General features: G+C 42.7%; 1 protein-coding gene across 1 annotated transcript in view; it reads right to left on the bottom strand.

Moving 5' to 3' along the window:
• The window catches only part of ern2 (endoplasmic reticulum to nucleus signaling 2), a gene marked incomplete at its 5' end in the record, with an annotated part of 59123 nt that extends 48971 nt beyond the window's left edge, over window positions 1–10152 (bottom strand). Inside the window, one exon of the mRNA XM_084318421.1 lies at window positions 10060–10152. Within this exon, the coding sequence (XP_084174547.1) occupies window positions 10060–10152 (93 nt within the window). The remainder of the gene's footprint in view (window positions 1–10059) is intronic.
• Between the last annotated feature and the right edge of the window lie 2772 nt (window positions 10153–12924).

The following is a 12924-nucleotide window of genomic DNA, read 5'->3' as shown; positions in this document are numbered from 1 at the left end:
TGGAATGGCGATCAGGAATTGGAATAATCCTTTTGGAGAACATCTGATCTGAGGTAAGGAATCTATTTTACCAGTATTGGGATAATCAGAGCTATTTTCACCTATATATTAGCGTGTGCCATATGTGTGTGTGCGATCAGGAAATAAGAGAATCGATTTTTCAGCCCGCTTCTATAGCGTGCATAAGTACACATATACTATCGATAATAGGCAGAAAAATTACAACGTGTTTTGTGTATTACAGTAAAGGGCATTTATCACATAAGCTTCTGAAATCTTCTGGAAGTTTCAAGAAACAAGCGTTTTTCAAAATGGTATAAAACGGATTTGAACCGATTAAAAAACAATCCGTTTCGACAATGTTGACTGCAAACAAGTCATTGATAAGCGACGGCCAGATTAGACACATAGCCATAATTTAAGATATAGTTTATGCGTTCGCAAATATGAGAGCTCTATCATTGAAGTGGGTGGTGGCATTCAAGGGGGTAAATAGGAAACTGAGGCCGGCACGGAAAGTGTTAATATATATGTTATTCTTTGTATGTTGGACTTGCTTTGGCAATAAGTATGTTGATATTTCATGCCAATAAAGCCTATTTGAATTGAATTGAATTGAGAGACAGCAATATTATTTCCATTGTGGTCATCTCAGAGAGTGGAGAGAGAGAGAGAGAGAGAGAGAGAGAGAGAGAGAGAGAGAGAGAGAGAGAGAGAGAGAGAGAGAGAGAGAGAGAGAGAGAGAGAGAGAGAGAGGCGGAGGAGTTGTCTCATGTCAGCTGTCCATGTTGCCAGGGGAGACAGGGGTACCGTACAGTGTCATGTATCCCTGATTTCGACTTGAGTAGGATACAAGGTGTGAGCGGTGGGTTGTTGCCAGGTCTGTCTGCCAGTAACAGGACTATACAATCATCAAATACTGTTCCTCTTTTAGCAGGATATCCGTATTCTCGCTTCACTGTCCAACTCCACACCCAATAATTAACATGTGTGTAAGTGTGTTCACCACTCCCATATTTACCTACCAAGGGGTGGCAACAGGCAATAGAGCTACACTGTATGTCACAAGCGGACCTAGGCAAGCAGAGCGCTAAGACACGTTTAACTTTCTTTAGTTTAGAGGATTGATTGATTGATTGATTGAACATTTTATTAACAGATTGCAGAATGGGTACAATACAGTACGGCTCAATACACACAATTGTTAAGGGGATGCAGACCAGAGAAAGACTTTCATCTTGTTTACACAAGGGTCCCCCATTTTCAATTCATCGTAACATATATCAATGACATACATGACATACAGATACAGTACTGCTACATCTATACATTTTATGACATACATACCAGGGCCCTCATTCATCAACGTGTTCTACGCACAGATCTGTGCTTACCCTGTGCGTACGATCATTTCTAAGCAAAGAGTGGGATTCATCAATTTCGATTTGAACTTGACTCCGTGCTTACATCTACGCACAGGTCAGACCACACTTACCTGACGCCCAGTGGTAGAATATATTATTACAACAAGGAAATGAGCTTCTGTGCATAATAACACTGGCATGTTCTGTACGAACCGTAGTTCATTATAGTTCATTGTAAAATAGCAACAGTAGTGTAATTATGGTCAAAACCCTATAAATAGCATTTGGAATAATAGATCTTTCTCTCAGAATGAATGCAGCATGGTTTATATAGCGTTATCGGAATATACGGGGTGTAGGCTACTGACTGACTGCGCTCCGCGTAGCTTGATTGATTGATTGATTGAAAATTTTATTAACAGATTGCAGAATGGGTACAGTACAGTACAGCTCAGTACATACAATTGTTAATTGGGGATGCAGACCAACTTTCGTCTTGTTTACATCAGGGTCCCCCATTTTCAATTCATCATAAATCATAAAGCTCAACTCGTTATTATTTTGCGCACAGACCGCCGAAACACGGGAACGTTTTGATTATATTTAAAAGGCTTTACGTTAAACGAAACAAGTGGAATTTCGAAGCTGTAAGCAGAATAAGTCATATGAATATAGTGTTCTTCCCCCTTTTTACTGTATAAGAAAGAATAGAAAACGCATTGCAATGACACCATGCAGATAGTGGACAGACTATGTATATGATGGGATTCAAGTTCGCGTTTTTGTTGCTCATAGGCATGCTGTCAGAGTATGATATCTAATCAAACATTCTAGAACATTTGTCGTCACAGATCATGTCCTAATAGAACATAGGCTATGGCATGGATCGTGATATTGTGTGGACTGTAATTATTACTGTACCGGTACCACCCATTGTGACAACAGCCTTGTGAGTCCCGCACACAAACATGATGGAATTCAAGTTCATGTATTGAAAGGCATGCCTACATCATACATGCAGTGAGATTCATTGTTCTTGTATATGCTCTCTATTATTGTTTATATAGGCTACCCAATACTGACATCAAAATAGATTGTAGTATGCCTCTAGAAATCATATGCAGCAGGTAGAAAATTGACGGGAGATCCATCGCGATTTGGAATAGAATTGAGGAGAACTTTAATCCCTGGGTATCAATCAAACAACACGGGAAAAGGCAGTCATATTCCAGCGCGGTCTTTATTAGCCGACAACAAAATAGATGCCTCTAAAAATCATATAGCCAATCGAACACAACTAATAAAGGCATTCATATTACAGCACGGTTATAATGACACACAACCAACGCCAAACAGTGGTCAACGAACGGTCTTTATTAGTATTCTGAGCTGTCCAGGCAGAATTGCAGCAATGGTCTTAGGGAGCCGTTGATATCTGACATCACCGTTTACAAGTCCGCCTTTTATTATTTATCCCATAATACGCGATAGTGTCTTCTTGGTTCGACAGCAGTGAACAATCTTCGTGGAGTTTCTCAGGGTTCCGCTCGGGTCAGTCCATTATTTCACATCCCATGGGGGGTGTTTCCTCATTTTCATGACCATATATGGATAATCATGCACGAGCATTGACGGTAGAACAAAGTGGTATTCATCAACACGGAGGGGCATAGAGCCTGCGTACGCACCGTGTGATGAATCCCGACTTCCCTGTGCGTACACTAGTTCTACATTCCGTGCTTACGTGTGGAAATAGAAATGTTCTACGCACACTATTGATGAATGAGGGCCCAGATCTACAAATGGGCAATTACAGCGTTATAGATGTTACATTCAGAGAGAAAATTGGAAACTTAACTTAACATTGACAAGGCATCGATTTGAATTGGAAGTATAATTTACACATTTTAGTTACACTTATTGAGATAAAGATGAGCCTGCAGTAAAAAAATATTTTACCTTTTGGATTTTGAGATAGGTGACAAAATACACAGCGTTATGGATGTTACGGAAATGGACACGCTTTTCGGACTCACTGAACACATGATGAAAACTCTGTGAATATCTTTTTCAAAGAATAACATGTTTACTACCACTTTGTAGGGAAGGGTTTGAGGTACCCAAAAAGCACATTCAGGAAAACCTGGCATTCCCTCTCAAGGAATGAATCACAAAAAAGTGCCGTTATGGATGTTACATTTTTGCGTTATGGATGTTACACGTCTGAAATAGACAAAAAAACACTATCAAAAATAGGGCTTTACCCACATGTGTTTGACTTCGGTGGACCATTTTGACAGTCAAACCAGTCTGGATTCATGTTGTAGTCTGAAAAAATGCCAGGAAATGCTTCTTCTTCTTCTTATTTGAATTTCCGGCAGAGTAGACGCATCGTGGCGTATTACTGCCCTCCGCAATTCTTTTTATGGGCTCTTCTTCTTCTCCTTCTTCTCCTTCTTCACCTTCTTTTTCTTCTTCTACTGGACCCCGTCATCAACTACATTGTCCATTGGAGTGCAGCTACTGCTGCTACTTCCTGCCTGAGCCCCCCTCCGCGGGACCCTCCTTGCCCCCTGCTATCTTATCCTGGGCTGCTTTGTCCCTCGCAGCCTTGTCCCTCGCAGCCCCCTCAGCCAATTCATTACACACCTCCTTCCAGTCCAGACCTTCGTTGAGAGAATTGTTGAATATATATAGAACACAAATGTTCTAGAATGTTTTTTTTTTGGTCTAAATAGTTTCAAAATATCAGTCATTTCTGGAAATAAATTACAAAAGGTTTTTGGAAAATAGCTCTTTATTTGATTAACATAAAGTGTTTTCTATACAGAGAACAGCAATATTAATATCGGTTAAATCAGAAAATGAGTTTTGGAGCAATTTCTTTTTTTGGTCTAAATAGTTTCAAAATATCAGTCATTTCTGGAAATAAATTACAAAAGGTTTTTGGAAAATAGCTCTTTATTTGATTAACATAAAGTGTTTTCTATACAGAGAACAGCAATATTAATATCGGTTAAATCAGAAAATGAGTTTTGGAGCAATTCCATGAAAATGTCAACCTCACCATGAAAAAGAAAGTTATAAAAAATCAAGTCCAATTCACTCTGCCTGGACTGGTTCAGAGAAATGGTATCTCCCTCTGTTATCCATGTGAGGATTGAGGTGTTCACAAATCTGATCAAAACTGACCCAGGACTTGTCCTCTTTGGTTGGAAGTGCAAAGACCAGGCCCGATTTGTCATTTTTTCGGAGAAATTGAATTTCAGCCCCTGTGTTGTCTTGCTGGGTGACCAATCCTACAAATTGCCTGTTAGTTTTGTTTGTTGTCTCAAACTCAACGAGGAGACAATCCCCTGTCTTGATGGTAGGTGGGTGACAGTCGACCTTGTCAGAAGATACAGGTGGTGGACGTCTGGCCTCTTCAATGTGACTACTGGCTTGTGTGCACGAGACAGCTGGGGGTCTGGCTGTTGACAAGAGAGAGGTGGTCTTGTCAGAGGAGACAGGTGGTCTGGCCAATTCAGAGGAGAGAAAAGTGTGATGGTATGATGTATCAGCGGTGGAGTACATCTTGTGTTTGATCTTCCCCCATGATACAACCTCGATGTGATGCACTCCCTGTGTGCCATGAAGGGTGGGGACATCTGCCCACTTGGCCTCCAGCTCCTGTTTCTCACTGAAGCTCTTGATCTCCTCAGGTGTCACCTCGTCAACAGATATGTTTGGGCACCTCTGCCCAGCGACTCTGGCGAAGTCGGCAGCAGTGTTGACAACTCCTGCCTGTCTGCTGACCACGGCTGTGCTGACTGCTCGCTTGACCGTGCCTCCTACTCCGTCGACGGCTCCCTTGCCATGGCTGGTGGCAAAAAAGTGCCACTCAACGTGGAGGTTGGGGAACATTTCCCGGAAACTTGACAATAAAAAGGCCCACAAAAATTTGTTTTTGAACTGGGAGGCAGCTCCATCGCTGAATATGTGCAGCTGTGTCATGTGGGATGTTTTCTCCTGATGTTTTCTACAATCTTTCCCATAAAGGTTGCCACAGCCTTCTTGTCATGGTCCAGGCTGTCACTCACCACCACATAGGACAAGGGGTCGGCGTTAGACCAGGCAACGGAGGTGGAGATGGAGATTTGCTTCTGATTCCAGTGGGCAGACTGGATCTCATCCTGGTACGCCGCTGTGTAGTTCTCGGCAAAGTCCACTTGCAGAACCATGGAATCTCCATCTGCTTGGGCGGTCGCCTTCTTCTCCTCAAACGCAGCACTTTGTATCCCTTTTTATGAAGCAGTGCTTCAGAAATTGTGGTGCACTGCTCGTGAGAAGACGAAGTACATCTCCTAGTACCCCAGTCTTCTGGACCTTCATCGGCACTCCACAGACCGTCTCCCAGGCATACCAGGTGGTCTTCAGTTTTTTTTCCTCATCTGGTATGTGGTCCACAATACTGTTCCGGAACAGTTTTGCATCTCTGCAATCCTTGCAAGTGTTCAGCATACATTGTGGCTCATCAGCGCTGCAAAACACGGAACTGACTAATTCTGTCGAACTCTTAAACACTTTGCGAGGAACATGGCGCTGCACACATTCCAGGAGAAGGGTAGTGTTTTCATGGTACCTACCCAGCCACATGTTCCTTGGAGTTTCTGAACAGAGACAGACATGAGGTGGCCGGAGTTCAGCAAACTTGGATTTGCCAATTACAATGTCGGGATTGTCCTCCTTAAAACAGCGGTAAGCCTCCATAAGGGACATGGACATGTGGCGTTTCTGAACCCTCTGCTTGACTCCTTCTCTTATGGTCACTGCATCCTTCATTCCTGGGGCCTGTCTTGAAATGTCGTCCCTGGAATAATACTAATTTACTTTCTGTTTGGTTTCATTTGGGGTTTCTGTGTTTTTTGGGGTGGGTTTCTTGTCGCGATACTCTGCAAAACAATAACAAATACTAGGGGTGTAACGGTACGCGGATATACGTACTGTTCAATGTGGTCCTCCGGTACAATACGCGCTGTGCACCGAACGATTGCAACGGTATGGAACCTTTTTTTGCAGAACTGAAATCCCCCCGGCCCTAATATAACGTGCACAACTAACCGGATGTTGTTTGTTCCTCCCACGCAGCGCGCAGCTACACTGCACGATAGCTGTAATTCAGACTAGCATATTAGCCTTAGGGTGCTTTCTCACTCACCATAGGGGTCGAATCAGCTCTGTACCGTCTCGTTACGTCTTTGGGTGCGAACTCCCCCCCCCCCCCCCCCCCTCTCCCCCCTCTAGTTTGTGTACACACTTCAGTCTTGGTTCGCTCCGGGTTCTGTTTACGGTTTGCGTTTTGAGCGTGTACGCTTGCCGTAGGCGATGATGTCACGCTCGAAAATGTAAACAGGAAGAGTGTTAACACGGCGGTGGAGACTGGATGCTGATATAAAATAAACAAATAACCAATAAATATGAAGTTATATTTGAACCTCTGTTGTCAAGCCTTGTCAATATAACCCACCCCCTTTTCTCACGAATGGAACTGGTGTTGTAGAGTCCGCTTTTGAGCGTTTTCCAGGGCTAACGCTAAGCTAACGGCTAACGCTAGTTAGCTTAGCCTATTACTAGTAACATTGCTCGCATCAATTATATTGAATGTCATTGATCTACCGGTCGATCACGGCCGACTGGTTGGGCACCACTGGACTATAGAAATAAATGCATTCGAACAAGAAAGTATAGTAGACATTACATAGCAATGGCAAATGCTAACGCTAAGCTAACGGCTAACGCTAGTTAGCTTAGCCTGTTCAGCAGCTAACATTATCCCATCGCTCATGGCAATTATATTGCATGTCATTGATCTACTGGTTGACCACGGCCGACTGGTTGGGCACCACTGGTCTAATAGAAATAAATGCATTTGAACAAGAAAGTATAGTAGACATAGCAATGGCAAACGCTAACGCTAAGCTAACGGCTAACGCTAGTTAGCTTAGCCTGTTCAGCAGCTAACATTATCCCATCGCTTGTGGCAATTATATTGCATGTCATTGATCTACTGGTCGACCACGACCGACTGGTTGGGCACCACTGGTCTAATAGAAATAAATGCATTCGAACAAGAAACCAATGTATAGACATAGCAATGGCAAACAAAATTGCCAGGCCTAATGCGAGCCAGGGAAGTGTTGTGCTTTGTAACGTGGCTTCATGTTTTCATCCACTGAGCTGAGGCTCCACATGCTTGTTTTGGTTGAGGTCTGAACTCGCAAATTGCCCATAAATATCGTTTTTGTGGGTATTGTCCAGTTGTTGCTGTGTGGTTTTATCTGCCCAAAATTCAAGCAAGCATGAAAGCATTACAGTAACGACGTTGTGTGTGTCACGCCCCCCGCTCCCACTAGCGCGCACCCGAGACCACCTATTTCACCGGTCCAGGTTCAGCGCCCCCGGGGACGAATCAGCGGGGGACGGGGACGGGGGGAGCGTTCTCACTCAGACGGACACACCCTTTTCTGGTGCGACCCGGCGCTGATTCGACCCCGAATGGTGAGTGAGAAAGGGCCCTCTGTATGGCGAGTCAATACTAACTGACAAGCCAGAGCCATGTCATTGTTCAACTTTATTGCGAACTTTATCACGCATTTGAAACGGCATCACCCGAATGTGAATATCACTGGTACACGGAAGAAACAGATCCTAGTGCAAACCCAGCTCCCTGTTGCATTCAAGCAGCATCTCGCTATTAATTCAGACCGGGCCAAAGCAATAACAAACGCCATAGGTGTTTTTATAGCAGCAGATCTGCGACCATAGTCTGTTGTCGAAAACACTGGGTTTAAGCACATGTTAAAAGTAATATAGCCCCGCTACCTAGTTCCCTCTCGTCCGTATTTCAGCCAGCAAGTCATACCACCAGCTCTGTATAAACTAGCCCCTTTCATGACAGTGATGCAAGCCCTGGCTGCCCCTGTATTCAAGCATCACAGTCATGAAAGGGGTTATGTATAAACAAGCACACGCTACAGTTGTCCACGACTTATCCTCCAAGGCATCTACTATATAATAATCTTCAGATTTACTTAAGTGTTATTAGTAGGTTACAGCAGTAAGCATTAGTCAATTATGCTCAAAATTATATTGTTTAATACAGTTAAATAAATAGATAAATGAAAAGCAATTTTTTTTTGTATCCCCCTGCTGTTTTGCAAATATGTCAAAAACAGAGCGACAGCTGATGAGCTCTTCAAAATTATTGACAGTTACCTGACAGAACATGGACTGAAATGGGAGAACTGTGTGGGCTTTTGCTCTGACGGTGCGCAGGCCATGGCAGGGAAAAGGAGGGGGCTACAGGCGCTCATCAAGGGGGTCTCGCCAAACGCGCAATGGACGCACTGTAAATTCACAGAGAGGCGCCAGCGTCAAGACAGCTTAGCCCTGAGCTGAATGAGGTTTTGACAGAAGTTATAAACGTGGTAAATTTCATCAAAACCCGACCCCTGAAAGCGCGCCTGTTCTCTGCGCTGTGTGAGGAGATGGGAGCTGACCATTCTGCAGTGCTGTTTCACAGCGAGGCAAGGTGGCTCTCGCGAAGGAAGGTGTTGTCAATTTGAAAGGTCACGATATTGGTGTTATTTCAATAAATTTAAACATGGCCCATTTCATGACTATTTTGTTGTCATATTTTGGTCCGCCAAAGGGGGGCCTGACAGAAAAAGTTTGAGAAGCACTGGCCTAGACCAACAATGTGTGAAAAAGTTGTGTCTGGAAATATGTTGGATTTTAATCAAACAAGGAGTCATAAAATACTTCTGATTTAAATCAAACAAAGGGGTCATAATCGGACTTAACAACACACATTCGCAATGTAACATCCGTCACTCGCAATGGAACATCCGTCACTCGCAATGGAACATCCGTCACGGTAACATCCATAACACTTGTAAAGAATACAAAAAAATAAGACCAGAATGACTAATTGTTGCTAATATGTCATCTTTATAAAAGTTAGCTTTGCTTAGGAAATTTGGTTGACATTGCATTCCAGATGCATGTTTTATGACAACTTTTCCTGGAAAACGTTATGGATGTTACATTCGCTGTCCCATAAAGGGGCATTATAACAGCATGCTTCACCTGCCATTGGAAAGACACAAAGTACATAATTGATTCACATATTGATACAACAACAGCCCTTCATGACCATTCTGGCCATTCAGAAAGTCATACAATTAGGTTAATCAAAAAATAAATGTTTACATCATTGTGTCTCCTCCTGTAGTGTGAAAAAACATGCATTCTCATAAATATCAAATCTATTTTGTACTTCAAAATATAGACCTTGATGATACATTTGAAATTGGTTTGGTTATGATCATCTTATTTAAATGTGTTCATGGTGAGGTTGACATTTGCATGGAATTGCCCAAATACAATTGTTTGTGATACAAAAAGAGCCTAAAAAGAGATTTGAGGGGGAAGAAATTGTACATTGGAGGACGTTGGGTAGTAGACCATGGCATTAGGGACAATCCAGTGAGCTGAACAGTTTCACTGTCAGTCATATCCTGCCAGCTTCACTCGCCCCCCAAAATAGATACACTAGTAACACGCAGTGGGGTTCGAGTTGCGCGCACATCAACTGTGCAAAAATAAACAACACTCAAGCAACAACATGATGATAAGTTTACTTGTTGTTATTTACCTGAAACCGGTGTCCTTCCCAAGACGACAGCAGGAGGAGACACAGCAGCAGGCGTCCCAGTGTCCCCACAACAACAACAACAGAGCATTTCATATTCCTAAACAACGGAGTGGCAGCCCATTGAACTAACAACAGAGGTCGAACTCTCTCTCCACTACCAGGCTTGTCATTATTATTATGGACATGAACAACTATCCCGTTAAAACATTGCGAATGTTCTAGAAGACAGTCGCGTTTTTTTTTTTTTTTTTAACAATTATTAAAAAAAAAATACAATTACAGCTGAGATGGTAATAATAATAATACGTCCCAAATGATAGTAGTAATAATAAGTTAATAACGCAACACCCACTACTACTCTCTCACGTTTCCGTGTAGGTGGGACGGAACTAGTGATGTCAAGAGGACGGAGCTGTCTGTCAAACCATAGATATCTATATGTTCTATAGATATCTATGTGTCAAACGGCCAAGGGGGGCGGCGCTTCCTGCGGAGTGTGACAGACAGGCCGTTCTGCCAATAGCGGTTGAGAACGTGAATCAAAAGGGGATGGGCTTAGAAACGGCTGGAACACGTGGGATCTGTCAGGACACACACGCAAGAGAGCGGCTTTTGTGTGCAACAGAAAGAGACTTTTCGACAGAGAACTGTAGACTCCATCCATCCAGGGCCGGACGTAGCACATTTGGTGCCCCAGCCTATGCAAGATTTACACCTGGTGCCCCCCCCCCCCCCCCCCCCAATAAAAAATATCAAAACATATTATATTAACAGTTCTACAGTTCTAAGTACTGCACCTTTATTTATTACAAACAAGAACAAGAGCTGATTGATTGATTGATTGAAAACTTTATTAACAGATTGCAGAATGGGTACAGTACAGTACAGCTCCACAAATCATGTAAAACCCAGATTCGGTACAAACTTCTGTTTCTCTATTACATTAGCACTCAAAGTGATTTTCCTTTATTGTGTAAGAAACTTCAGAATGTTACCTTTCAAAATAGACCAGACTCATGAATGTGCTATAAGTATAACATATAAAGAAAAGCAAATTACTTTGGGTATGTAATAGGGCTGTCTTAAATACTTCGAAGCTTGGTTTGATGGGCATGGGATTCGAATTGGAAAATAAAATTCGAATATATTGAAAAAGATATATATATATATTCTATTTTTTTTTCTTTTTTTTGCAGAACCAACTCTGCCTCTCTTTGTTAACTACAACAAGCAATGCTGTTTGTTATTTAAGATGAGGTCGGACTCGGCACTGACAGATTTGTGTTCATTGTGCTGCTTTTATAAAGCCTCAAATGACGGCTTACAATATTTCATGAAAGCAAAGTGTTTAGTTTATCTAAGATTTACCCTTGGTGCCCAGAAATCCCCCCTGACGACCTTTCCATCACAGTCGAGAATGCAGCTGTGACTGCGTCCCCGACCGCCAAGAACCTTGGTGTTGTCCCCAACGACCAGTTGAACTTCTCTGCTCACATCGCAGCGACAACCAGAACCTGCCGATTCCTCCTGAGCAACGTCAGAAGGATCCGCCCCTTCCTGACAAAAGAAGCCACCCAACTCCTCGTCCAATCAACAGTCATCTCCCGCCTCGACTACTGCAACGCATTGCTCGCTGGCCTCCCGGCCACTGCCACCAAGCCTCTTAAACTCATTCAGAACGCAGCTGCCCGCCTGATCTCAAACCTACTGAAATCGGCCCATGTCACCCCACTTCTTAGGGACCTGCACTGGCTCCCCATTGCTGCACGAATCCGCTTCAAGGCCCTCAACCTAGCATACCGTGCGGCAAAGGGAACCGCTCCTGCCTACCCCCAGGCAATGGTTTCTAACTACACACCCTCAAGACCCCTACGCTCTGCATCTTCTGGCCGCCTCAGACCTACTCCTATCCAAGCTCCGGGAGGGTCATCAAAGAGAAGTCGCCTATTCTCAGTCCTTGCCCCACAATGGTGGAATGAACTACCCACCCCAGTTAGGACAGCTGAAACCTGTCCAATCTTTCGCCGTCGACTAAAGACGCACTTCTTCAACCATTATCTGAATTATTATTATTATTATTATTATTATTATTATTATTATTATTATTATTATTATTATTATTATTATTATTATTATTATTATTATTATTATTATTATTATTATTTTTAAAAATAATAATAAAAAATATCTAACCCTAACTAACCTTACTGTCATGCACTTGTCCTAATAAACTAACCTACACTGTAGCACTCAACACTTTGATGAACATTGTTACTCAGCTGATAGAGTTGTGCCCTTCCTGATGACTTGTCGTACAGAACTTGTAAGTCGCTTTGGATAAAAGCGTCAGCTAAATGACAAAATTTAAATGTTAAAAATTTTAAAAGAGTTAAACTTTACAGCACTGACAAAGTTGAACAAAGTGCTGTACAAGTCCCACAACATTAAAAAAAAAATATATATATATATATATTGAATTTTTTTTATTATACATTTTTTTATCTCGAAGCTTCGAATTAAAATCGAATCTCGGCCCCGAAGCTTCGAATGCCAAAAAAATATTCGAAGGTCAGCCCTAGTATGCAAAAATCGCTTTAGTTTTATGCAAAATGTGGAGTAAGCTTAAGAGGTTATGCTAAACGCTCGCTTTGACACACACTCGACCGACACCCATCAATGCTCTAGCATGATCTGACAACTCTTTTTTTATGTCAAAATATTGGTTGCAAGGGTGGCTACGTGGTGCAGTGGGCAAGGCGCTCACCACGAATACTGGAGACGCTGGGTTCGCCTGTTCGAGCCCAGCGCTCCACATTGCTTTCAGTTTAGCTGGTCGTCCGCACTAATACACATTGGCAGTATTAG

Source organism: Notolepis coatsorum, assembly GCF_963971535.1.
Source record: "Notolepis coatsorum genome assembly, chromosome: 7".
Lineage (NCBI taxonomy): Eukaryota > Metazoa > Chordata > Actinopteri > Aulopiformes > Paralepididae > Notolepis > Notolepis coatsorum.
This window is presented reverse-complemented; position numbering and strand designations above follow the sequence as displayed.